The 25770-nt window shown below is 29.5% G+C and overlaps 3 protein-coding genes across 3 annotated transcripts; 1 reads left to right on the top strand and 2 right to left on the bottom strand.

The window, feature by feature from the left end:
• Nucleotides 1-163: 163 nt before the first annotated feature.
• On the bottom strand, nucleotides 164-5187 carry LOC129900206 (gibberellin 2-beta-dioxygenase 8-like). The gene is made up of 4 exons (XM_055975134.1): nucleotides 5159-5187; nucleotides 3192-3492; nucleotides 702-897; nucleotides 164-216 (listed from the first exon to the last, which is right to left on the bottom strand). The coding sequence occupies exons 1-4, from the start codon at nucleotides 5185-5187 to the stop codon at nucleotides 164-166; spliced, it is 579 nt and encodes a 192-aa protein (XP_055831109.1).
• A 9009-nt stretch (nucleotides 5188-14196) lies between these two features.
• Nucleotides 14197-15212, top strand: LOC129898734 (protein PSY1). The gene is made up of 2 exons (XM_055973383.1): nucleotides 14197-14293; nucleotides 15004-15212. The coding sequence occupies exons 1-2, from the start codon at nucleotides 14197-14199 to the stop codon at nucleotides 15156-15158; spliced, it is 252 nt and encodes an 83-aa protein (XP_055829358.1). The 3' UTR covers nucleotides 15159-15212.
• Nucleotides 15213-21686: 6474 nt separating this feature from the next.
• On the bottom strand, nucleotides 21687-25154 carry LOC129898985 (zinc finger CCCH domain-containing protein 66-like). The gene is made up of 2 exons (XM_055973719.1): nucleotides 25001-25154; nucleotides 21687-24068 (listed from the first exon to the last, which is right to left on the bottom strand). Exons 1-2 carry the CDS (start codon nucleotides 25012-25014, stop codon nucleotides 21995-21997), a joined length of 2088 nt encoding a protein of 695 aa, XP_055829694.1. The 5' UTR covers nucleotides 25015-25154; the 3' UTR covers nucleotides 21687-21994.
• Nucleotides 25155-25770: the final 616 nt, after the last annotated feature.

Below are 25770 nucleotides of genomic sequence, written 5' to 3'. Positions count from 1 at the left end.
TGCTTGAAAAAATGTATCGTTATGGAAGATCACGTTTTACTTTTTGGTATATTTTAAATTTGACTAAATAGAAAATTAAAATTCTTTTAAAATTTAACAGTTCAAATGAAAAAAATTCATTTCCTTCGAAAGATTTTTGTAGATGATTAAATCTTCTTTGTGTTTACTGTCTTTCATTTGTTCCACCAGTTGCATAGCCAAGATTCTTATAAAAGGCTGTAAAAATATAAAATACAAAAGTATATGTACTTATCAAAGATAAAACTCACAACCTCAAGCAATTTTTGCAATCCCTTAACCATTATATTAAAGGTTCAACATGTGTCAAGGAGTGTCAACACTTGTATATATATTCATTAAACTAAATTTTAACCTCTATATATAATGTAATTTTCCGACGAAGGAGTGTCTCTTGACACCCCTTGCCCAAGAGTGGCTCCGCCCCTGTGTTCCACTCCTTAATCACATAGGCACAACCATTTTAGGTGAAGGGTGGTTCAGTGCATATTTTTTGCCAACAATCTATCATTTCTTCATAATAGGAAGGAATAAGCTAGGAAGAAAAAAAAATGAACCAAAGTTTAATTAGTACCTTGTACAAATTACAGCCAGCTTAAGATACTTGGGGAACTAATTAATAATCGATTTTTTTTTATTTTTCCTATCAAAATAAAGATAACTAAATTTGAATTTTTGAAGACCAGTCTTAAGGCCTAGTGTTTTCAAATCATGTTGGACTTGTGCTCGAAAATCTGCGTAGCTGAAGGGGTTGTACTCTGTGCTTCGAATGATAGTATCTTCAGCAGGGAACACAAAATAACCAATTGATATTCTCTCCTTGTGTTTGTTCACCTTCACTCTATGCTTCACACTCATATATCTATCATCACTCATTGCCTGCAATTTCACCAAAACCAAACACAACTTAATAAGAGTTTATCTTTTACGCGGGGATAATAACAGGAGAGTCAAAATTTTTATTAAAAGTGTTCAAAATATAAAAAAGTAAACACACGAAGAAATTAGTGAACGTAACAAATAGTTTTAACAAAAATAGTTGTAACCTTAAATGAGCCTCTTGCACCCAGGTAGCTTCTTCTCTAACCGATAGTTAATAATGTTTTTTTGTAGTAATATTTACATAAAATAGTAATATATTCATTCATGTTATGCATGATATGTTACTCAGGGGTACAACTATAATATTAGGTGTGGGGTTATTCAAGCTAATTAAAGTAGCTTTAGTTTTAGATCCCTTATTTATATTACTAATTTTTAAAGAAAATATATATAAAAAAATATTTAATTAAAAATCAATAACTAATAGTACGAGCTATAGGCTAGTGGCGTGTTCAAGGCCCATATACTTTAAAATTCAACTGAATTGCAATGACGGTAAAGTAGAAATTAAAGTGAAAACCTACGATAATCCCTTAATTTTCTCTTATATTATAAATATCTTTTTTACTGTGTGAAACTTAATGCTGGGTAAGTTACATTTGCTATCAACCAGAAAATGTAATATTATATGGTCACTAGATAATGCAAATTCTGACCCTTAATCAATAAAAAAGTGATTAGCTAGCGTAGTTAGTAAGACTCTCTTTTCTCAATAATCTTAAAGGAAAATATTACTATATGATACAAAACACTCTACTATAAGTTAAAACTGTCAGGGTGGTTTGTTTTGAATACAAGTTATAATGAGATTAATTATGATGAGATAAGTTATGTTGGATTAGTTTTGATTGAATAAATTATGTTGAGATTATTTCTTGTTGAGTGTTGGCTTGTTGATTCAAAATAATATACATTGCATAAATTTTAAGAATAGATTGTTTGTTCATAAAAATATTCTCCACTTTGTTTAATTTTTTTTTATAATTTCTTTGCAACCTTTAGTTCTTCAATATTCATTCTTAAAATAAAAAAAAATTATGTGCATTTCCATGATGTCCGTATGTATGTTAAAATAAAACTTTCTTCTTATTAAATTTAAAAATAAAATTTTCATATTAAGTTTGTTAAAGTAAAAAATGATTTATGAGAAATCAAAATATAAATAAACATAAGAATTAGTCAAATAAATTTATAAATAAAAATTATATTATATAGTGTAATTTTTTAATAGAAAAAAAGGATTGAATGTTGTTATATATGGTATTAAAAATAATGTAAATATATATGAATGTGAAAAGTGAGGTATAAAAAATATTCAAATTGATATATTTGTCATTTACCTATTTTATTCCGGAATAAGTTAATCCGGAATTAGTATACCACCAAAAGGAGGGATAACTTATCATGTTACTAGTTATTAATCCCGAGATAAGTTATCTCGAACTTGCAAACCAAACGCCAATTTAAATATCACTATAATTTAATCTCAAAATTATTTGGTGTTATCATTCGCACCAAACAACCCTCAGTTCACTAAATTGTACTATAATGGGAAAAGGATTTAATTAATGTTATCATAGTTGGTAAAACTCTCTTTTAAGGAAAATTATATGATAAAAAAGACTGTATATATATGTTAAAATGTGATGAATAAATTAATTAATGAGATCATGGTGGGTAATACTGGATCTCATCTTATTCTCACTCCTTTATTAATTAATTTTCGGAATGTACTTTATGATTAAAAAATAAGACTACGTAAGTTAAAATGTCAGTCCAAAAAATTATATAAAAAATAAATTTGGTACAGCAATATTTTATTTTTAAAAAAGACTATGCAACTTAAAATAAAAGGCAACCACTCAACCGTATAACCTAGTAATTAATGGAGTTAGTCAAGAAATATAAAATCTCATCATTTATCCAAACTTCAATGAATAAAGAGTTATCTAAAACTTATAGTGGAACTAGTTTATCGGACTGTCCTTTTTTATCTTTATTTTTTCCTAATTTGATTTTGAATATATTATTTATACATCTCACGTGATTTTTTTTAATAAAATACAAATATAGAGTTAAAACCCATGCTATTGGGTTCAGTCAAACCCATAACTAAAGTTGTGCATCTTGTGGAATTGGGTGACATGCGCCTAAATTGACACAAACACTACTAAAATGAAATACATTGACAAATCTAGAGCGTAATTAACCAACTTTATATAGTAACTGCATAATTTTTAAACTTTTAAATCCGCGACACAAAGTGATAAAAGAAATTAGTCAGTATGTACCTGCAACATATCACCAATATTGACAATAAGGGTATTAGGGAGAGGATTGATATCAAGCCATTGATGATCTTTGTAAACTTGAAGGCCACTAACATCATTTTGATGGATTATAGAGAGTACTGATCTATCTGTGTGTACGTCAATGCCCCACGTTCGTTCTGGCTCTAGGCATCTTGGGTAACGATATACCCTTAATAAACTAGTGTCAATAGACAAATAATTAGACTCGAATGGTCCCAAAATCTTGAATATTTCTGTAGCCAACCTAGCCCGCTCCTTCCCGTATTCTTCTAGCAAGCATCTATTAAATATTGGTCACGTGAAATTTATGATCTATAATAACAGATAAATCTGTATAATTTATTAAATCATAATAATATTTGTGTGTATAATTATACTTCAAAGATTATATAGAAAGTCGAAAATAATTTCTTTATCATTACGAGAAATGAATAAGACAATCATACCACATCACATATTTGAGAGTACATATCCAAGTGATTACACTAGACTATATGTTTATTGTTATTGTTTGTAAGTAATATGGAGAGTGGCTCAGTGGAAAATGCTACTCCTTTTGTGTGGCATGGCTTTTTGGGGTCGAAGTTTAAAAAATCAAGGAGTTGAAACTTCGCAGTTAAATATGCCTTATTATTGGGATCCACATGTTATTATGTGGCTATAAAAATATAAGGATAAGATAAAAAAAATTCATTTAAATAATTTTTAAATATAAAAAATTTAATGTATTATTTCGTTAACAGAAACATATTATTGAAAATGATGAAAGAAAAGTAGTTATATGTTTAAAAACTATATTAAAATTATAATAATTAACATTTAAAAATATTTAACATTTTTTTTAAAAAATAATAATATCTTTTAACTATCCAAACAGAGAGGGTGCCAAGTTATGTTGAAAGCGGCAACTATTTTTGCGTCCGAGTGCACACTATTCTAATTGACTACTAGCAAAATTGTGACACTATGTAGGACAAAAGAATGAAACAAATCTAGAGAAATCAATAGGTTTTTGCTATATACTATGTAATATGATGAAATCAGAGAGGAGAGGAAAGATCGGCCATATACTAAAAATAAATCGAACAACCAATAAAGATTACGATGGAATGACATTTTTTTTTATTGTTAATTAAAATTTTAATTTTTTTAGATACGTAGCAGAAATAACTATTATTCTACCCTTTTAATTTAGCATGACAGTAAAAATAACTTCAGAACTTTGATATTAAAATTTATGATTATTATAAAAATATCTAATTTTTAAAGAGAAAATGACACGCAGAGCCTCAAAGAAAATTAAAGCGCTACAGAGTAGTCAGCCGGAAAAAAAGTTAAGTTCAGAAAAAATAGACGTAACACTTTATAATTTAATTAATTAACTTTTGTCCAGTATCAATAGTTGGAGTTTTGGTCGCGTTCAACCGTTCACCACTGTCGTTATCGCTATCTTTTCCTCTAGTGAAAATAAATGATACTATTTTTTTGCGACATTTGTTGATGGCCCTTGAATTATATCAAGAGCAACTTTAATTTTAAAAAATGAGGAAAAGGAGGTTGAATGTGAGGGCTAGTTCCCTTGCTTCACAAGCAGGGACGAATATAATTTTATGACTACAAGTTCATCTGAATCTACATAATTTTTATCACAAAGTATAATATATACTTAAAAAAATGTAATTTTTTTAAAACAAAGTATAAATATATATCAGAGTATAATTTTACCAATACAATAAAGTTAATGTTATAATTCTTACAAATTGAAATCATTATTATATTTCAAAGCTGAATCCACATACGATCACATGTATAACTTATTCGAGACGTGAAAAATGAAAATCTGGAAGGGACAAAAAAAGCTACTATAAGTTTCATCAATAATAATAATAATAAAATATAAATCGAGAAACATTTTTTAAATATTTCATCTTGTCTTTAGCTAAAACTGCGCAGCTTTAGCCTGGGACAGCTGCATCGTTATGCATGTTAGCCGAATTCCGTAATTTTATCTTCAATACTATATGAGACATATGTTAAGAAAATTTTAAAATATGTGTAAATATTAAATTCAGTAATGCAACTCATCAATAGTTTAGTGGCATTTCGAGGAGTCGGATCTTAAAAGTTTGTTGTGAATTTATGTGAACTCAATTACTCTCTCAATTTATTTTTACTTGTTAAATATTTGGAGGGTAGGATTCAAAGTTATAAGATTCAGACATATTGTTTCTTCTTTGGTCAACTTAATTGCGTAGCACTAAACAGGTATTTTTATAGGCGGATTTTGGATCATAGGCCATGGTTTTATAGGCGGGGCGGAGTTACAGATGCCCTTTGAATTTTTACCAGGGGCAGGCGTTATCGCTTTAAAAAAAAAACATTGTATATGTATAATAGGAAAATATCTGCTTGAAAAAATGTATTGTTATGGACGCTTTTTAAAAAATAAATATATGAAAACTAGGCTAGAAGGCCATTTTATTAATCAACAAACAAATAAGAGTACAAGAACCATCTACTTAAACAATCCACCTAAATGGCTCAAAATTAAAATAACAAACAAAAAAAAAACGGACAAAACAATCAGAGACAACAAAAAAGAAAAACAAATAAAAATCTAAAGCAATTAGAGAAGGAAGTCTCTGGAAGCCTCCGATCAACAATCATGGTGTCACTTCGTCTTCTTTAATGGTGGTTATTAAGACAAAATCAGAGAAGGTGGTGTTTGAAAAAATTTCATTTTCGATATCAACAAGTCTCACAAATGCTATGAAGTCTATTCCGAATGAAGACTTCTTTACAATTACCGGCCAATAACACAATTCTTCACTTAGAATCAGATAACGACTTAAGATGTAAAGTTCCTAAGATTTTCTTTTCTCAGTAGGCTGTGCTCCCAAGAAACTGACACAACTGTTAGAGATCTAGAAACATTTTGTATTGTTTACAACTCAATTGGATACGATTTATAAGGTTAGAACTTTTCAACAATGCTAAATTAAACATCTTACTTGCCTTTGTATCCTCTTGCTATGTATACCAAGTCTGTGGTTAAATCTTGATTATTGTACTAGAAAATTCCTATTTTGACATTTCATCAACCTTAGATTAGGAATCTGATTTCTATCTATGCTTAATAATGCTTTCTCTTCATGTGGAATATCTATCAGTAAATTGTAAATTATATTTTGTACACCTAGTATCAATAATAATATCTTGGTCAGGTATTCCTTGGACACCTCAAAGCTTTCATCAAATGCGAAACATACAAATCATAATGAAGTTTCTTCAGACATTACTATAGTCATTGAATACTATGCTTTAAATTTCTAGGCTTATCAAAAAGTTGAATCTGCATTAAGTAGTAAATCAAGAAATTAAAGTGATTCTGCTAAAAGAAGAATACCATTTTTATCCATATATATAATCTGTCTGCCTTCATTGGAAATTTCTTGAATAGAATTAAGCTGATAATTACCTGCAAAAACGTTGTGGACGCTTACATTTTACTTTTTGGTATATATTAAATTAGATTAAATAGAAAATTAAAATTCTTTTTAAAGTTAAATGATTCAAATCTATCAGGAGAGAAATTTCATTTCCTTTGAAATATTTTTGTAGATGATTAAATCTTCTTTGTGTTTACAGTCTTTCATTTGTCCCATTCCTTAATCACATATACGGAGTCATTTTAGGCGATGGGCGGTTCAGTGCACATTTTTTGTTAAAAATTTATGTGGTGTTTAGCTATTATAAATATATATTTAATTTTACATACCTTAAATCGAATTCCTTACTCTGTCTCTATTATTCGTCTCTGATATGAAGCATTCAAACACCCTCGTGATCAGGGGCGGAGCTAGTCAAGGTTCATGAATTCGTTTGAATATCCTTTATTAAAAAATTATATTATTTATACATAATTAAAATTATTTTTATATATATATATAATAAATATTAACTTAATTCTGACTCCAATATTGCTCTCGTCTTACTCTAAACCATTCACTTTTTTTTTTACAGTGATTTGCAGTGAAGTTGTTCTACTTAACATGAGTCTAATCAAAAGTTACTAATTCAACTTCAAGTGAGAGTAGACACAAAATTAAAAGAAGTTTCCAGTAGAGTTCTATGGCAATTGTTGGGTAGAAAAATAGGTACGTTCTCGACAAAAGTGGACATGCCTGTCCCATTCGATCGACACGTTGATATGGTCCCTAAAAAGAAATTGTTGCCTTTTATATAGGACAGTACAATTTCCATAGAATAAAAATATCAGGGGTCGTATAAAAAGAATTATTATTTTTTACAGTGTGCCTCCTGTCACTTTAAGTAATGGGAGAATAAAAACTGAGCTCTCCAATGGTAAAACCTCGTGAACCTTCAACTTGGTGCTTCTTGAGGTTGTTCGGTAGCTGATTAAATTTATATATATATTAATAATATTTATATTTGTTATGAGTGAATTTCTATATTATTTTATAAAGAAATATATATATATATATATATATATATTATAATTATGTATTAATTAATTATAAATGTATTTGTAACGTGTAATAATTATTCTACATGAATAATTTATTTTTTATCTAACTACTAGACAACCCCTTACTTCTCGAACCAGTATTAGTCCAAACCAAAGTTAAAGCTTCAAAAGTATAAATAAGTTGTTCTCTTATGGAAGAAAGAGAGTCATGCAACTGTTAGTTCAAAAGCTCAAAATTACAGTGAAAGTCACTTGATCGCAAGAAAGAGAAGTTCTGCCCCAACTTATGTTAAAGCTCGCTCCTCGCTCCCCCTTGCCTCCCTTTAAAGCTATTCGCTCAAATCTCAATTTAAATACATATTATTTTTTTTAGTTTATTTAAAATAGAATATTATTTTTTTATTATTAGAAATAACTTTTTTTATTTTAAATCATAAATATCTGAAATTTGTTTTAAAATCAGTATTTTAAAAATCAGGGGCGTGAGGAGAGAAGCGGCGTTTTACTTAATATCGGGCGAGGTGTAAGCCTCGAGACGTAGGGCATAAGCCCTGTGAATTTTTAAATTTTTAATTTACAATATAATAATAATAATATAATAACATAAAATTATAAAACTACATCTATAGTTTGAAATAATTACAAATATAATTAAGAAAACTCATAGAAAATAAAAATTTTAACATGACTATACAAGTATAAATAATCTAATATCTTAACTTTCTAATAATAAAAGAATCATTATTTCTCAAAATATTTTTTATCATACTATATAATTTACCCCCCTAAAAGAAAATAATCAATAAAACTTACTAGTATTATAATAAAAACATCACTCCATCATAAATAAAAATAAAATTACTTTCAAATAGCTAAATAAAATATGATAATTTTGAGACCTATGACAAAATCATGAATACCAATAATAAGTGAAAAGGTAAAATTTCGCTACGTATTTTTAAAAGAAATATTATGTAATATATAATCACCTTCAAAGTGTTACCAAATAGTAAAAATGTGATACTACAACTTGTTATTTGAGTTACTCTCAATCTTCTTATCTCTATAGATTAAAAATTATTAAGTATCGTTCATTTATTCAAATATTATGAGGGTCAATAATGTTAACTAAAGATTTTAACACATAATTTATGTAAGATCTGTTAGGCGAGTCTCGAGTGTTTGGCATTAGGTGTGCTTAAGACGTACAGTCGGGCGCTTAGGGTGTAAGTCTTACAAAACTAAGTCCCACACTTTAGTCTTGAGGCGTTTTGCTAGAGTCCCGCCCCAAAACGAACTCCGGAGCGAATTCTAATAGAGTCTTTTAAAACACTGTTTAAAACACAATTATTATTTTTTTAAAAATAATTAATTTTATATTTAATAAAAAAATCACATAAATTAAGACGGAATCATTTCATCACAAGAGAATATGTGTGTGAGGGAAATTGGAAGTAAGCTGTTTTTTTTTTTTTTTTGGTTTTAATAATTGAGAGTTTTGTGACATGTAATTATCAATCTACTCAGCTCTTCCTTTTTCAAGGACTCTGTATATAATGAAAGATTCTGATACGAACACTGAAGTTGACATGTCCTCCAAATTTTGTGCATTTCCTCCACATAGGTTAATGAAGTGTATGTTCAATGGATTCAAGTAAACCTTTTTACACAACTTGTACTCTCACACAATTATCCAATAATATTTGTTCAGTTTAAAAATTAATGAAGTATTTATTTATTTATTAATATTCATTATATTTTTGCTATTAGATACTATTCAATATCTAATATATTTTTCATAACATTAAATTTAATATATTCAAAGGGTAATATAGCAATATTATTCATATTATTTATTATTTTTTTTAAAATGTGTCAAATTAATACTAGACAACTGTTATTGAGTGGGGAATAGTATTATTTTTTTTATATTTTTTGTTTTTCTTTTGTTTGTATTATTTTTTTTTGTCTGTGCGCGTCTTCAAACAAAAAGTAAATAGTAAAAATTGATACTGACTTAAGTCATCACTCCACTATCTTCATACTCATTTGGCGGAGTCATAGGTTAAGTCATCACAAAAATACTCTTATTATACTATATCTAAAATAATAATAATTTTTAGTGATAATTAATTAATAATAATAATTTAATTATTGCTAATTATATGTTTTTAGAGGCAATTACTAGTAACAATTATATTTTAACACTCTTTTAAATGCTAACTGTTAAACCCTATAGCAATATTGAATCTAATGACAATGCACTTTTTGTTATTGTGCATATTTACTACAGTTAAAAGTTGTTTTGTTATAGTTATATAGTATAATAATGTCCATTTTGAATCAAATTTGCACACTTTTCACCAAAAGATTGTTATGACGAAAAGACGTAAAGAAGAGTACTTTTTGATGAGATAAGAAGAGTCATTTTGGGGGTTGGGGTTGGGGGGGGGGGGGTAATTATTGGTATTTGATCATCTAAATTTATAAAATAAATTATGTATACTTTATACTAAATATCATATATACTATATATGTAACTTCCCTTTTAATTTTTCAGACAAGTTGATATAGTTGAGTCCCAGATTCTTGGGGTACAAAAGTTAAGTGCAATTAACATGGATTCCAACTAGCTCAGTGGCCCAATATATATATATATATATATCTGTGCTTGGAGTTGCCCTACTTTTCATTGAACTTGTCAGAGAGAATCAAATTTCTGGACAATTTTCTCAATCTTTAAAGTTAAAATGTCCTGCATTTTTAAAGCAATTGGGACCTGTAGTCCTATATATTATCAAATATATGTATGGATGCTCACAAGGGTTGCTATAATTTGCTGGAAATAATTGTATTTGTAGCCAAATCATTGAAGTATTGCTTAGGAATCTGTGTACCAAAACTCCTACAAATTTATGCTTAATATATTACATATAAGATTATCCGATCTTCGAAGATCAAAATTATTGCATTTCTTTCGACCTTGCTTTTGACTGTATTTCTTTTGAGTGGATAGTCTATTGGGAAACAAAGTCTCACCCCCAAAGGTAGGAACAATGTCTGCATACTTCCTCTCTAGACTTTATTTGTGGAATTACACTCAATATGTTCTAGTAGTTATTGTTATTGTTTCGGTAACATTATAGACTTGGCTATTATTCTTGGTATTTGTTTAATTTTCTACCATTTGTGTTAATCATGCCCCAAAGTTAAATACATAATTAATTTTATCCTATTCTCTAAAATTATCTACCATTTGAAAAAATTATAAAAATCCATACTCTATTCTATTCTCGGATACATCACTTTATGCGATGTATCGATCGAATACATCACTTTGCATGATATATCGGAATGCTGAGGGATGTATTCAGAAATGAGACGCGATGTATCAGGACGTTTTGGGATGTATCTGGATTCTACCAAATTTAAGGGATTTTGTAATTCAAAAAAAGTAGAAATATGATATAATTAGCTCTTAACAACTATGAGATTTGTGTAATTCATTCAAGATTTTTATCATTTTGTCCATATTGAGTTAGTCTTATATATTAGGCCCACCAATGAATTATTCCTTGCCATATAAACAGGTTTTGTTGGGCTTGAGATACGTTGTCGGGTTTGATGTTGTTAGAAGAAGCCACATTATGAATGCTATTAAACAAGCACCATATAGGGCATAGAAGTAATTTTGGAAACAGTGATTATTTTTTAAAGACCTGCTTTTTAAATGTTGTTAAAGTATAAATCATAATTTTAATATTGGCAAAAATAATACAAATTGCTATTTTCTAAAAGTATAATTTAGATTTTGAAAGTTTAGCTAAACATACTATTAATTCCAGTCATTTGCACAAATATTTTTTTTATCCCACTATTTAACTCTGCTACGTTTTGTACATTGGGACAATTTTTTATACATACAAAATAAATTTATTCAATTATTTTGAAGATCAAAATTAAGGTAATTGATTAATAACGACAAATTTTGAAAAGCAATTTGTCATAAATGAGCTATTTATTAGAATGATTGATAGTATTGAACAATTATAATCTTTATTTTACTTGTTCTAGTAAGAAAATTTCAAGTTTAAAGTTTGATAAAGTTTTTTCATGGGATAATTAGGGGTTATTAGATGTAAGTTCTTGATGATAAAGGGTCATAGGGTGCAAATATTCCCGACAAATGAAATCCTCTTTAGAATGGCCAAGTGGCCCAGGCCCCCTCAATTCATTTTTGGGTCGGCTAATAATCCATCACTTTTATGGCCCACGTAACAAGTTAAGATCAACTCTCAATTTGTGCATTAATGAATTATTTTTTATTAAGGGTGTTTTCAGATTATTTTAAGAATTATATAAATAATATATCGAATTTACTTGAATGATCACAGTTTCACGTGACCTGTTTTTAGCACATAAATTCACCACTAGCTATGAGGTCACCTTGGTGGTTCCCTATTCATGGTAATTTTTGCTACTTCAAAGTGCCTCTTCGATGTAGTTGAGTTGATTGAACGAGAGATATTTTGAATAGGTCGGAGTTTTGGATTCAATATCATTTGTATGCGTTTCTTGATCGAGTTTGTCTCAAGTCACTTGCTTAGCAATTTGTATTTTTATATGATTTGTGAAACGATCACATTATACTAGGAGCAAACTAACACAGTTACAACTGCAAATTATTAACCAAAAAAAAAAAACATTAAAATGATCATTAATTTCTAATATATCTTTTCAAAAAATATTTTTCACTCATCCATATCAAACATTACAAAACATTTCTCATGAAAAAAATACTTATTTTTAAAAAGATGACTTTCCTCATTTCAAACCAAGTGGAAAGATAGTGTGCCACGAGACTTCTCTTAAGGATTAGGAACTCATAAATAACGACGTACAAAAACATTTACGTATTTGAAAGTATATTATTAATTTTTATATGCTTAAGTTTTGATGAAAGCATATATAGTTACTCGATTTATATTTATATTGATGAAATATAATAGATATTTAAATAAATAGTCAAAGTGTGCCCAAATTAATTCAAACAATACAATCATAAATAAGTTCTAGAAAATGATGATCCTAAATACAATCAATTACTGGCTACCTATAAACCTTAACAACATTAATTTGATCTTGTCTGTCTATTGTTGTTGGAACCTTGAATATGATGGTTCTTAAGTACTCTATTACTCTTGTAATATTTTATATATTTTGTATGAACTACTTTTCTCATTTCTCACTTTTGATTATTATTTAGTTTGCACGTAATGCTCACATGTTCCAATAGCAACTAAAAATTTATTTTATGCATGAAGTATTAATTCTATTTTCTTCCAGTTTATGTTACACCTTAATTTGCTGCCCGAAGGTATAAGAATAATTTAAAGTTCTGTTAAATTTGTTTTCACTCTAAATTGAATAAACTAAGTTTTTGACTTGATGTAGTAATTTGGAATCGAAGTAACGCCCATACATAAACTTGCAAAAAAAATATTATGCATGTTTTATCTCATTATGTCTTGTATACGAGAGAGCTAGATATTAAGTATATACGGAAGAAGATCTTAGATCTTAAAGACGTATTTTAAAATTGTGCGGACATTAGGCCCAAAAGTGATATTATCACTAATGGATTGGACTGTTACACATGAAGGATCATACATGTACAATGAAAATCATATAGTTAATCCCGACTTATCCGAAAGTGAATCGCAATAGTTGTACTAGTAGCGTGACATCCCCAAACAATTTCTCTATATACATGCAAAATTTTAAGAAAAGAAATTTTTGTTATTAACTTTTAGCTTTCTTAAAAATGAAGTGAAATTTTATTTGATGGTTTTATTTGAGTAAAGGAAGCTACAACAAACTCATTGACCCTAATTTGACGGATTAGATAATTAAACACATTATGATTTCCAAACAAAGTCGTAGCCACGTAAAGCTCACCAGTTGCTAATTATGTCAACTCTTCAACCAGAGGCGGATGTAGCAGATGAACTCAATATTTTTTGACGTAGCGTATAATATAATCAACCAAAATTATATTAATAAATAGTACTCCCTCCGTTTTCTTTTACTTGTCAATTTTTGAGTTTACACACTTATTAAGAAATCAATTATTGATATGGTGAGTTTATCATTTTACTCGTATTAATCACTAAAGCTATAATCCAAATTCCAAAATATTTTGATACCAAAGATATTAACTCTCTCAATAAATTGAGAGTATAATAAGTAAAAAAAGATTGTACTTTCTTGATTTATCAAATTTGACAAGTAAAAATGAAAATCAAATTAGAAAATTTTTGACAAGTCAAAAGAAATAGTGAAAGTAGATATGAATCTATAACTTTAAAGATATAATATGTTTAATATTACTAAAAATCTTAAATGTTGAATTCATAAAATTAAAATTCTGAATCTGTATGTGTCTACAATTGCCTTATAAATAGAGGAGGCTCTTTGGGTTTTCATCATCTTGAGATGGCGGCTGGTTTTGGAATTCGACACTACTTGTTTATGTTTTTTCTTCTTTCAATTATATTTTGTATTTCAGCACGAAATTCCATTTCAATCTCAGGTATATATATACATCCCTTCTTTAATTATGATATTGAAAAGATAAATTAGCTAGGTTCATTCCAAGCTTATGTCATGTAATCGGTTGTTTGATCTTTAAATTATTCATTTTTAAAAAAATGAAATATATCATATCCTTTGTTATTGGGTGATTATGATTAAAAAATCACTTGAGCTTTTTTACCTTTGCTCTTTTTTTCCCAACTTCCCAAAAATTGAAATTCCTAATCAATGAAAGGAATAATATCAACTTTTTTTTTGTTCAATATAAGATACCTAATTAAAACTTATTTGGGTCCCCTGGCTAAATCTATTGATGGTAGATTGAGGTAAAATTTCAGCTTCGAATTTCGGTTAATTGAATCTACCGCCCGAATTTGCTTGTCTCATATTTTGAAATTTAATAAATTCAAGGATGCATTTACAGTTTTGTTCGTTAATTATTGAAAAGAAAAGGTCAAGAATTAAATTATGATGAATGTAGTAAAATATGTGCTACGCAATAGAGTCGTCTCTTAAAATTTTTTTGAGTAAAGTAGAAGGAATTATTTCCTCGCTTGTATTTAAAAAAAAAAATGAGTGCTCCTCCTCTGGAATTTTATAATAATTATATTAAAGTATTTTCAAATTTAAAAAGTAATCATTTTTTAAAAATTAATAATCTTAAATATGTCATAACTTTCGACATTTTCTTTTGTCCTTCACATGCAGGTGACAAGATGACAATGTTACAAGTGCAGATCAGGAGGTCACTACTTTCAGTGCAGCTAGAGGATTATGGTGCACCCTCTGCGAACCGCAATCACTATCCTGGCAAACCGATCTTCAATCGTGGACGTGGACGTGGTCATAAAAACAGATCGTGACTAGGTCATGACCTGAACTATAATATATAATTAGTACTACTTGTATCTTAACTAGTACAAATAAAATACCCAAAATTTGTAATGCAAATTTAACTACTAGTATACTACTTCATTCTGTTACTGCTTTTATGTAAACGTTATAATTCGGATTCAACGATAATATTTCAGAGTGTTTAAGGTAATTATGCGCGTTTAAGATTAATATATAGCATCCTTTGAGTCCTTGAATTGATATGTGAAGAATTTATTACAATGGAGACGATGCATTTTCGATTAGTAGAATTTACTTGATCAGTCCATTTCTAGGTGTCAGGCTTGCTTTTTACCATAATAGTAATGGACAAATAGTTTCTATCAAGAAATTTCAAATTTTACGGATTAAATTTCATAACATTGTCATACCATGATAGTGGCTATTTTAAAAAAGAAAAGCTTATAGAAATTCCACTAGTTTAGGAGCTAATTACTTAGATACATTCTAGTTTGCAATATTACGAAGTTAATCAGATTTTGATGCGTCCAGATACGTCCGGATACATGTATCTCGAGATACATGAAATTAAAATTATGTGTAATTTATTCTAGACACACTGTATCAAAGTTGATTTGCATGCATTTAAGATACATAGACAAATCTTGTTTGCCTCCCTTTCATCTCGCTGGACACTTTCCTATGTAGTTAATATCCTAGATACATGTTAATCACACCAGATGCATACAAATACATGTATCTAGTGTATATTTAGTGTGATTTGCATGTATCCGAGATACATGACTATCTCGCTCACCTCCCTCTCCATCTCACCCGCTTTTCTTCCTATTTTTAATTTATCTTATAGCAAAAATACATATATCTAGGTACAGCTGTACAGGGCAAACCAATAAACCGCACCAAACCGACAAACAAAACCAAATCGGAAAAAAAACCCGACTAGTGATTTGGTTTGACTTGGTTTGGTGTTTGAAAAAAAAACGACCGTTATAGAATTGTTTTGGTTTTAACTATATAAAAAAAGTCAAACCGAACCCAAACCGACCCGATTATAGATATACTACTTTTAAATTATGTTATACATAAAAATATTTATTAAAATATAATTTATAAATATTTTTTAAAATTTTTTCATAATTTTTGTTTTCTTTCTTATATTTAGATTTGGACTTGAGAAACCCATCTAAATAATATACAAAAAAAGCTCATCTTATAAAGTTATATTATAAAGTTAAAACTTCAAATAATGTTCTGCCTCCATCTTATAAGTTGATATTTTTTACTAGAACTCTTTTTAAGAAGCACTGCTCTGTGCTTTTTATTAGATACTATGAAAAACCCGAGAAATTTTAAAAAACCCGAGAAAAATTGATATCGAAAAAACCGACTTTTATTGGTTTGGTTTGGTTTATAGATTTAATAACCCAACACAAATGGTTTGGTTTGGTTTGTAAAAAATCCGAACCAACCCGGTCCATGTACACCCCTATATCTAGATGTATCTTCCTTAATATATTATAGAAATTTTTTAATTAATGATAAAATACGTAATTATTTAAAATATAGATAAAATTAATATATATGATATGGATGTATGTTTAATAAAGTAGTTTTCCCTTTAAAATTAGGGAAACTTACATAAATATACCATATTAAGAAAATATTTACCATCTATAGCAATAAAAAAAAATCACTGAACACTTATAATACATTTATAATACAGTTTTAATACATATTGCAGAGAACTATTTATAAAACATATATAATACAAGTTTTATAGATGGATAATACATTTATCACATACTTTAATAGACTTATAATAAATTATGTCAGATTCTTACTACACAAACATAATATATATTTTAAAACACTTATAATACATTTATATTGTATGCATAATTCACTTTTAATACAAGTGTAGATTTATCATAATATTGCTATGTATTGCTATAAATAATAATAAATAAAAAATATCGCTAAAATCAGTAATTAATTTTTAAAAAACACTTAATCAAGTAATTTTTTCTTAAAAAAATATGACAGAAAACTGATCAATGGGTGCTATTTTACTGCTTATTGTACGTATAATGGGCTTAAAGAAGCTTTATGTTTTAGATTCTCATACACCTCACCCATTCTAGAGGCCCAAATTTGACTGAATAGGCCCATTATTACACGTATAATGGGCTTAAAGATTCACTGGATAATCCAGCTGGCCAGCAATTTGTGGAGTAAAAATGAGGAATTGACATATATATACAATTGCTACATACTATTAGCAACATATAGCCGAATATTAATTAGCATTTAATAGACTAATAAAATATGAAAAAATTACTTAACTACACACCCCTTTTTATCATATTTTTTTTTATTTTTCTACCATTTCAAAAAATATCAAAAATCTCTTATTTTGCTCCTATCATTCCCTTTTTTGGATACATCAATTCAAAACAACATACCATGACTTCCTTCCCTTTTTCACTACATAAATCTCTCCACAGTTACATATATTAATCTATTTTTGAATTTCAAATATTTTCTCTTTCCAATTAATAATTTCAAGTTATTCGAGAGGTAGATTTCTTTCTATCACTTAATTTTTATTTTTTTTTGATTTTTTCATCTTAAAAAATTATTGATACATATAGATGAAGGTCGATTTTTGTTGTTTATCTTTTTGTGATACATATAGGTTCATATTTTTAATGTATCTAATTATTTTTGTTAATGTATAATGCCTTTGTTTCAACATTATGATACATTACATTTAAATTGTATTTTCGAGATGAATAGATTTATCATGAAACATTACTATTTGTATACCTTGTTTGAATTGTTAAGTACAGTATTTCTACTAGATACATTAAATAGATAATTGTTGACCATAAGATGTTATATTTGAGATAGATACATTACTAATAGTCGTTATGTATCGGATACATTTATTATAGATTCAAATTTATGTATCATGTCCAGAACTCATATGTATTAGGAAAAGATTAACAACAAAAAATCCCCAAAAAATCTATCAGTTGTTCTATCAATGTTGTGTCATATACATAACTATAAATATGATACAAACTGATATTGTTATAAAAACATTAGTTTTATAAATCAACAATTATATTTGATAATATCTATAGATACATAACCATCTAGTTGAATAAGTTAAGATGTATATATCTTGTAGCAAAAAAATAACGAAATTTGTAACATTTATGTATCAAATAAATAACTATGAACATGATACATATTAATTTGTGTTTTAATAAATTAAGGTTATGTATCAAAACTAATATTTGAACACAATATATTGTGTATGATAAAAATATATTGTATCATAATATTGAAACGATGGCGTGATACATTAATTTAAGAAAAACAATAACTAGAAATATTAAAAATCTGAATCCATATGTATCACAAAAAGATTAACAACGAAAAACCTAAAAAAAAATAATCAACAATCTGATTTGTTGAAAACAAAAAAAACGTGATGATGAAATCCTTCTACACATTCTTCTTTGCTCTATACCAATTTCCGTAACTCTTTTTTCACTTTTAACAATGGCGTCATCCATGAATCTTGACTAAAAGCCCTTATCGGAGCCACCACCAACTCTTGTATTTTGACCAAGAACAATTCAATCACTTTTGTATTGTTCATACCTCATCTCACTTTTTCAGATTTCAGAATATCTCAACAAGATCGACAAGTTCATGTTGTATCAGTACAATTTGTCGACAATTTTGATTCAAAAATTGAGAGTTTTTTTTGGAAGAATGGGAAGAAGAATTTTGAATTTTGAATTGTACTAGCATGTTTCAATTTGCCAGAGATTGAATTCCATTGCCAATAAAGTTTTTCCATAATTTATGCTTTATTTATTTAATTTTTTCCTTTTTAAACGTAACAAAATATTCAATTAACAGATCTTTCATTAATTTTCTTTTTTAATCGCAACAACATTAAAGACATCACTATATATCAGGGAAGACTATTTATGTATCCGATTTTCTCAAAAAAATATTTTTTTGTAATTTAAAAAGAATAGGAATAAAATATAATTAACTCTTAATGATTTAGATAAGTTATACATAAAATATTGTCACAAATTGTCCCAAAATTATATTTCGACATTTTAATAGATTTTTTCCCCCATCATGTAACCAACTGTCAAAAAAACAGCAAAAAATAAGGAGATGTGGGTATTATCTTTTCATTAGTGTTATTAACTCTTTAATTAGAAAGATAGGTGATTCATTTTCCATGAATTCGCCAACCCAAAATCTATTAGTGTATTAAAAAAAATAAAAATCAACGCAGATCAACAGTGAACATCGAGTAATATATGGCATCTTTAATAGTTTTGATTCATCATAGCGAGGGATGAGGTAGTAAAAATAAGTTTGTGAATTATTCAATGAAAAAAGTAGTTATTACGACACATATTGATTTCAATGTATTCATTCAATTGATTTCAACTCATCTAAATGTCGATTCAACAAGCATCAAGCAGGTCATTCTAATATTTATTTCCTTTCTGGGATTTATTGCATTTTTTCCCCAAAATAAATGCAATTTTGGCAAATATTTTCCTAATTGTGTAACTTACTCGTAGCCTCCTAATTTAAAAGATGTATACACCAAATACAATAACATCAATCACTTATCAGTGAAATTTTATAAATAAACATAAAAAGAATAAAGTGTACGAAATCTTATTTTTATATTATAAAAATAAGAAATTATTTCTGAAAGAGTATGTACACCAAAATAAACAATGTTAATTTCCAATATCCATTTCATCAAATAACATATATGGGAGGTCTCACTTAATAATGTTGGGGCTCAATTGATTTTGCAGTCCTTAATGAATTTATTTTCAGTTGTACCTATAATTTAGAAGAAAATTAAAATATAGTCTGACACCACAAGAGTACAATTTTGTTATGTAAAGGCCGAAAAATCAATTATAAGTAAATCCAATAGAATTAGGTTGTTATCAAAGTAAATCCAACATAAATTCATATTATTAATCCAGTATAATACAAATTTAATCCTTAATATCTTATCTTATTAATCTTATCTCATTAAATTTGTAATTAATTTTTCACCTTTCAATAAGATAAATTAATTTAAAATTTATAATATTAAAACTATAATTTCAAAATAATTTAATTTGTATACAAACGACCCCCATGTCCAAAGTCCACATTGCCGGCCATAAACTATACCAAAGTAAACGTCAATCCATTATCCAATAGATAAGTTGGGGCGGCTCCATTAAATTTCTATATCTTTTCCTACTTTTGATTTTCAAGCCAATTGACTAATTAAAATATTGCAACTTGTTTGAATTGTCTCCAAAACGATTGCATCACATATTCATTGCACCGCTTTTTTCTTAACTTTACTATGTGTGAATTTGGCCTGCCCCTACCTTAGCACTTTGAATTTGGCATGATTTTGCAATAGGAATTGTCGCCTTTCTTCCATACCTTTTTTTTTTAATATGATCATTTAATATTTACTGATTTGATTAATTTAGATTTGTGTTATACAGGGTCCATAAATTGTTCCTTACTAGAAGTTCTTTTCATTTTAAGTGCTTGATATTATGGGATGAGCTAGTATACAAGTTATGAATTTCGATGAGTCATCAATTTTGGTCCAAACTCTCTATTTATCTTAAGAAATCTATTAAATATTTTTAAAAATATTTATTTAGAACCCAATAATATAAATGACTAGAATTTTGAATCCATAAACGGCAAATTTTTATTCCACATACGCTTGAAATGAGACTTGGAGGTCAACTAAGATTGGAGAAATCTAATCCATAACTCCATACTTCTTTGTGGTCCTCAAGAGTGCTTCTTATTTGGCTAGTCGATGATCTTTAGGATGTATTAGTTTTCTACTGAATCGATAGAGAGAGGAAACAACTAATTAGGTTGACATTAAAAACAAAATCATTCAAACTTGCGAGATGCAGCTTACAGTATGATTTATTGAGCATTAAATTATCCTTGTGGAATAATCTTTCTATATAAACTGCTAGTAAAATAATTGTCTCCTCATCTTCCAACAATCCAAGTTCCGATCTGTTATATCAATATATGTTGAATAAAAATAAAGTATGTTAGCCTGGCCTACCAACAATCCCACCTAAATAAATAGTTTTACGAGTTTTTTTTGTTAGTGTTAGAAGACCTCATAGCCTATAGGGATTAGAGATATAAGGCTAAAGAGAGCTTAAAAAAAGGATATTTTATGTATAATCTTGCATAATCTCAAAAGTAATATTCTGATATTATTCGGCTGTGCTATCTATAATTTTATCATTCGTGGAAGTTAATATCATGCTTACGCTTTGAGTTCTTTCAATTTATAAAAAGCAGAAAACAGCAAACAGCAAACAGTACCAAGAATGGGATTGTGAATAGATAATCAATTTCATCTCTTCATACAAATTACAAACCATTCAACTATAAACAATGTAGGACAGTGTAATTTGATAACTTGGCTATTGAATCAGAGAACAAATTTCATTTGTATCATTATTTATTGCCATGTTACATAGTCCATAGTGATGAGATTAAAGCATATATCAATCAAAATTCTGAACTTACAAATAAAATAAAAAAGATTCAAATATTTGAAAGAGCAGAATTCTTCCATCCTGCCCAAAGACCTTTTCTTTAGCTCTCTCTCTCTCTCTCTCTCTGTCTCTCTGCCTCTGCTTATTATCATTAAGAAAAGAATTCAAAAAATTGCAAAAGAACTTGTTAGATATTACTCCAAGAAAGAATGCGCCCGAATCCAATCTTTTCACCATCAATGCACAATCTGCTCCTGCTCCATGTATAGCTGGTCTACCCATGTTTGCGTCGTCTCAGAACCTCGACTAGTATTTAAACGATACTGTTGATCTTCCATCATAGCCAATTGTCTAGAAGTGGCCGTAGGAGATTGAACCCAAGAGACATCAGACTCAACAGAAGAGTCTGAAACTGAGGCTTCACTTGTAGTAGGAAACCTACTGCCACTGCTCCGTAAACCAAAAGAAGCAGATTTTCTCAACTTATTGAGCTCTTCCTTCTGGATGCCCCAGTCCAATTTACCATCAGGTGAGCCCCAACTTGACAGGTTAGAAGGCACAGCAGAAGCATTAGAAAGACGGCCTGCACCACTTCGATCAATGAAACTCTGGCTTCGCTTGGCAAATGCAGCTGCCCTTGAACTCAAAGCTGCTGTTGCAGCAGCACCAGATGGATCAATTCCATACAAAGATGATGTCCTATAAGACGGTGAAGATTGAACGGAAGAATAGCTTGCCATATGTTGCTGGTTCATATTTTGTCGCATCTGCGTCCCTTTGGGAGATTGCAACTGGGGTGATACAGCATCAAGTGATAGTCCTTGCAGCTGTGATAAAATCTTGGCATCAAGGGTTGCTAAGATATCATCAAGATTAGTGGGGTTCAATCCACCATGCCTACCGAATTCACCGTTTCGATCATTAGAAGAAGCTGCAAAAGCAGCAGCTTTGGCTGAAGAATTATTCCACCTGGATGGCGAAGAAAGAGCAGATAAGTCATCCATCAGCTGATCTTGCATCAGATAACCATTACCTAACTCCATGTCTCTGGCGTTAATTGTGGTTTTTAACCGACTAATAGGCAGCTGTAAGGTTGAAGTTGCAGGGCTGGACTGGCAGGGCCACAAAGATCCACCCACAGAAGAAGCTCCTGCAGAAGGAGACATAGGTGGAGTTGAAGTAGGAGGTATCATAACTGATGGAGAGCCAGGGGCTAGTGAAGCAATCGATGTAATATCTAACGACAACGCGCCATTGGAATATGATCTAGGGGAAAGCACAGCAGACCCTGTAGACGGGTACAAGGGGCGAAGCTCTTCAGGCTTGTGGGCAAAGAAGCATACCCTTCTGTTGCAATTTGTTTCATCCTTGCACATACGGGTCCGGTATTGTGCAGGGTGAAGCCAGCACTCAAAAATACCATGTGCATACTCACAAGAGTCTCCCCTTTGGCATGTCCCCTTGCGAAAGTCAGGACAAGGGACACAACTATAGTGGTATTTACTAGGGTCACGCCTTCTAGCATTTTCACCAGGGTGAACAAAGGGGCACTCGGTCCAATCATGGGAGTATGCTCTTGAGCATGGTTTCACCTTAAATATGTACATTCTAAAGTCATCAGTCCCATATATCCCGTTCTTTATGTCTGGAAGAGAGGGATCAACAGGATACTCTTTCTTCTCAATCCCCAATTTAGATATGGTTGAAGCCGACAACAGTTGTTCCTCAGATTGTTCAGAAATGATCTGATCAATCACCTCGTCGCTGCTGCTTCCTCCGAGTAAGTGCTCCAGTATCTTCCTCCTAGAGTTGAGGCAACTCTGCGCTGAAATCAGGTCAACAGGCCGTTTCCCATTTGCATCTACCAAATTCACATCAGCAGAAGCATCAAGCAAGAGCTTGACAACCTCAAGCAAAGCTGCAGAGCCACCAGAAATTGCGCAGTGAAGCGCTGTAGCCTTATCCGAACCACAAGCTTGATTAACCTCAAGACAACCCTTCTCAAGCATATAATTCAGTACCCGTTTGCTACCAAAAGTAGCAGCAACCATAAGGGGTGTCCTCTCTTCATATCCCATCTTCTTTATACCAACTTTCCTAACATACCATAAGCCCACCTCATTGATGTCAAGGCCCTCCTCTTCTACAGCCTTTTGAAAGTTTATAATATCATCCGAGGCCGACAACTCGAGCAAAAGGGAGAAATCAGGGACAAGCTCTTTTTGCTTCTGAATTTTAGCTTCCATGGCTAATTCAGTAGAACAGAGTTGACTCCTAGAACCACTACACATGAATAGAGTCTGTGCTTCCCTACAAACATCACACAAGAGAAACATTTAGTCCAAAATATTAACAAATTTCACCAATAACTAACCCAATAAAAAGAAATCTGCAGCAAGCATAATCTTATTCTTGTAAAATGGAAATGAAATTTCAAAACCCCATATACTCTATTAACTAATAAAAAATCCAAATAAACATAAATTTGTTAATCTAACACATGAGCTGCTCTGAATACTAGTCCAAGGCATGTTTATCAGAAACCAGTTAGTATACAGAAATTAGCAACACAATATCATTCTTGAGCTTAAAAAGTTCCAATCTTTGAGCATAAAATCCAAATCATGCGAATTTACAGCTATTGCGATCAATAAAGTAAGCAATTTACAAACAAGAATCTTTCTTGAGACTTGAGATCCTAATCATGGTAAACATAAAAAAGAGCTATCGCCATTTTCACACCCAAACTATCAATTGTTCTCTTTTCCTACCTATTAAAACACAGCTCATAGCTGAGTATGCCAACTATCAGTATTTCCTTTTTCCTTACTTGAACTATCACCATATACTCGACTAGGTATGTTTATATACATATATGATATTATTATATACATAGATGATGATGTCTCGTGACAACGCCTTCCTCTGCTGGCTCTATTCGTAGGAATAGAATCGTCCAAGTATAGTTCAGGTAAAAAAGAATGGACCAACTAATAATTGAACTATTAAAGTATGTTTCTTGCAGAAAGTTAAAAGGCAGGGACGGGATGAACATGTAGCCCCTTAAATATGTATACATATCAAATTTTCCCAATTATTAACACTTAAAAAACTGTAATCTAAAATTAAGATCTATAAAATTAAAATCATGACTCCGCACTAAAGTTCCGTAAGCAGAGTGATCCAACTAATTAATAATAATATTAGTATGCATAATTAGAATGAAATTATGAGAAGCATACCTCAAGTCTTGCATAGAGAAACAGAGGAGGGTTTAAAACCCCAGATATTGTGGAGAGAGAAAAGAGCAACACAGGAACAAGAAATGAGTTGCTAATGGAGGCAACTAGAATTCCTCTTTTTAACTGCAACAAGAACGTACGAACCATCAAAGAGTGGGACAGGTGGAGAGAGAGAGGACGCAAAAATTGAATGTAAAATTATTAAATAAGGATTTCTTTTTTGGACTTTCTATCCAATATCTTCTATTATTTTGAAATTGCGCACTATCTTCCTATTAAAGATTTTTTCATATTCACTAGAATTAAAAATTTTTAATTAAGAGAAAACTAAACCCATCCACAATGTTAAGAGAAAATTGACTCATCCACAACACCAAATCTTTTGGCAATAGAAAATTTAGATGAAGAAGAAGAAAATCGAGAGGATTTTTCGCACGAAAATTTATCCTTTTTAGATGATTTAATTTTTTTTGATGAATTTAAAAAATAATAAAGAAGTATTTTCATTCTAAACTATTCAAAATAATAAAAATTAATTTTATTTATATTTATGGCCAAACATAATTATAATTTTTAAATATTATTTTTATTTTAAAGATAATTTTTTTTAAAAAAATCGCAATAAAACATAATTAAACTTCTATTTGTTTTCCCTCCTGTGACCTCGCTTTTCTTCAGATGAAATGAAAATGAAAATAAAAATGAAATGCAAATGCTAGATGAAATGCAAATTCAAAAAAGGGGGGCTTTGGGCTGATGTAAATTGGAAA

This window comes from Solanum dulcamara, chromosome 8, assembly GCF_947179165.1.
Source record: "Solanum dulcamara chromosome 8, daSolDulc1.2, whole genome shotgun sequence".
Classification (NCBI taxonomy): domain Eukaryota; kingdom Viridiplantae; phylum Streptophyta; class Magnoliopsida; order Solanales; family Solanaceae; genus Solanum; species Solanum dulcamara.
This window is presented reverse-complemented; position numbering and strand designations above follow the sequence as displayed.

Bases quoted from the DNA above. Each gene is read 5' to 3' on its own strand.
- LOC129900206 (XM_055975134.1), bottom strand. From the start codon at position 5,187: ATGCAGCTGTCCCAGGCTAAAGCTGCGCA. The intron at 3,493-5,158 runs GTTTTAGCTAAA...AATATTTAATAG, and splicing joins TCCCAGGCTAAAGCTGCGCA to ATGCTTGCTAGAAGAATACG. The intron at 217-701 runs GTCTTCAAAAAT...ATATTTTTACAG, and splicing joins AACACTAGGCCTTAAGACTG to CCTTTTATAAGAATCTTGGC.
- LOC129898734 (XM_055973383.1), top strand. From the start codon at position 14,197: ATGGCGGCTGGTTTTGGAATTCGACACTACTTGTTTATGTTTTTTCTT. The intron at 14,294-15,003 runs GTATATATATAC...CTTCACATGCAG, and splicing joins AAATTCCATTTCAATCTCAG to GTGACAAGATGACAATGTTA.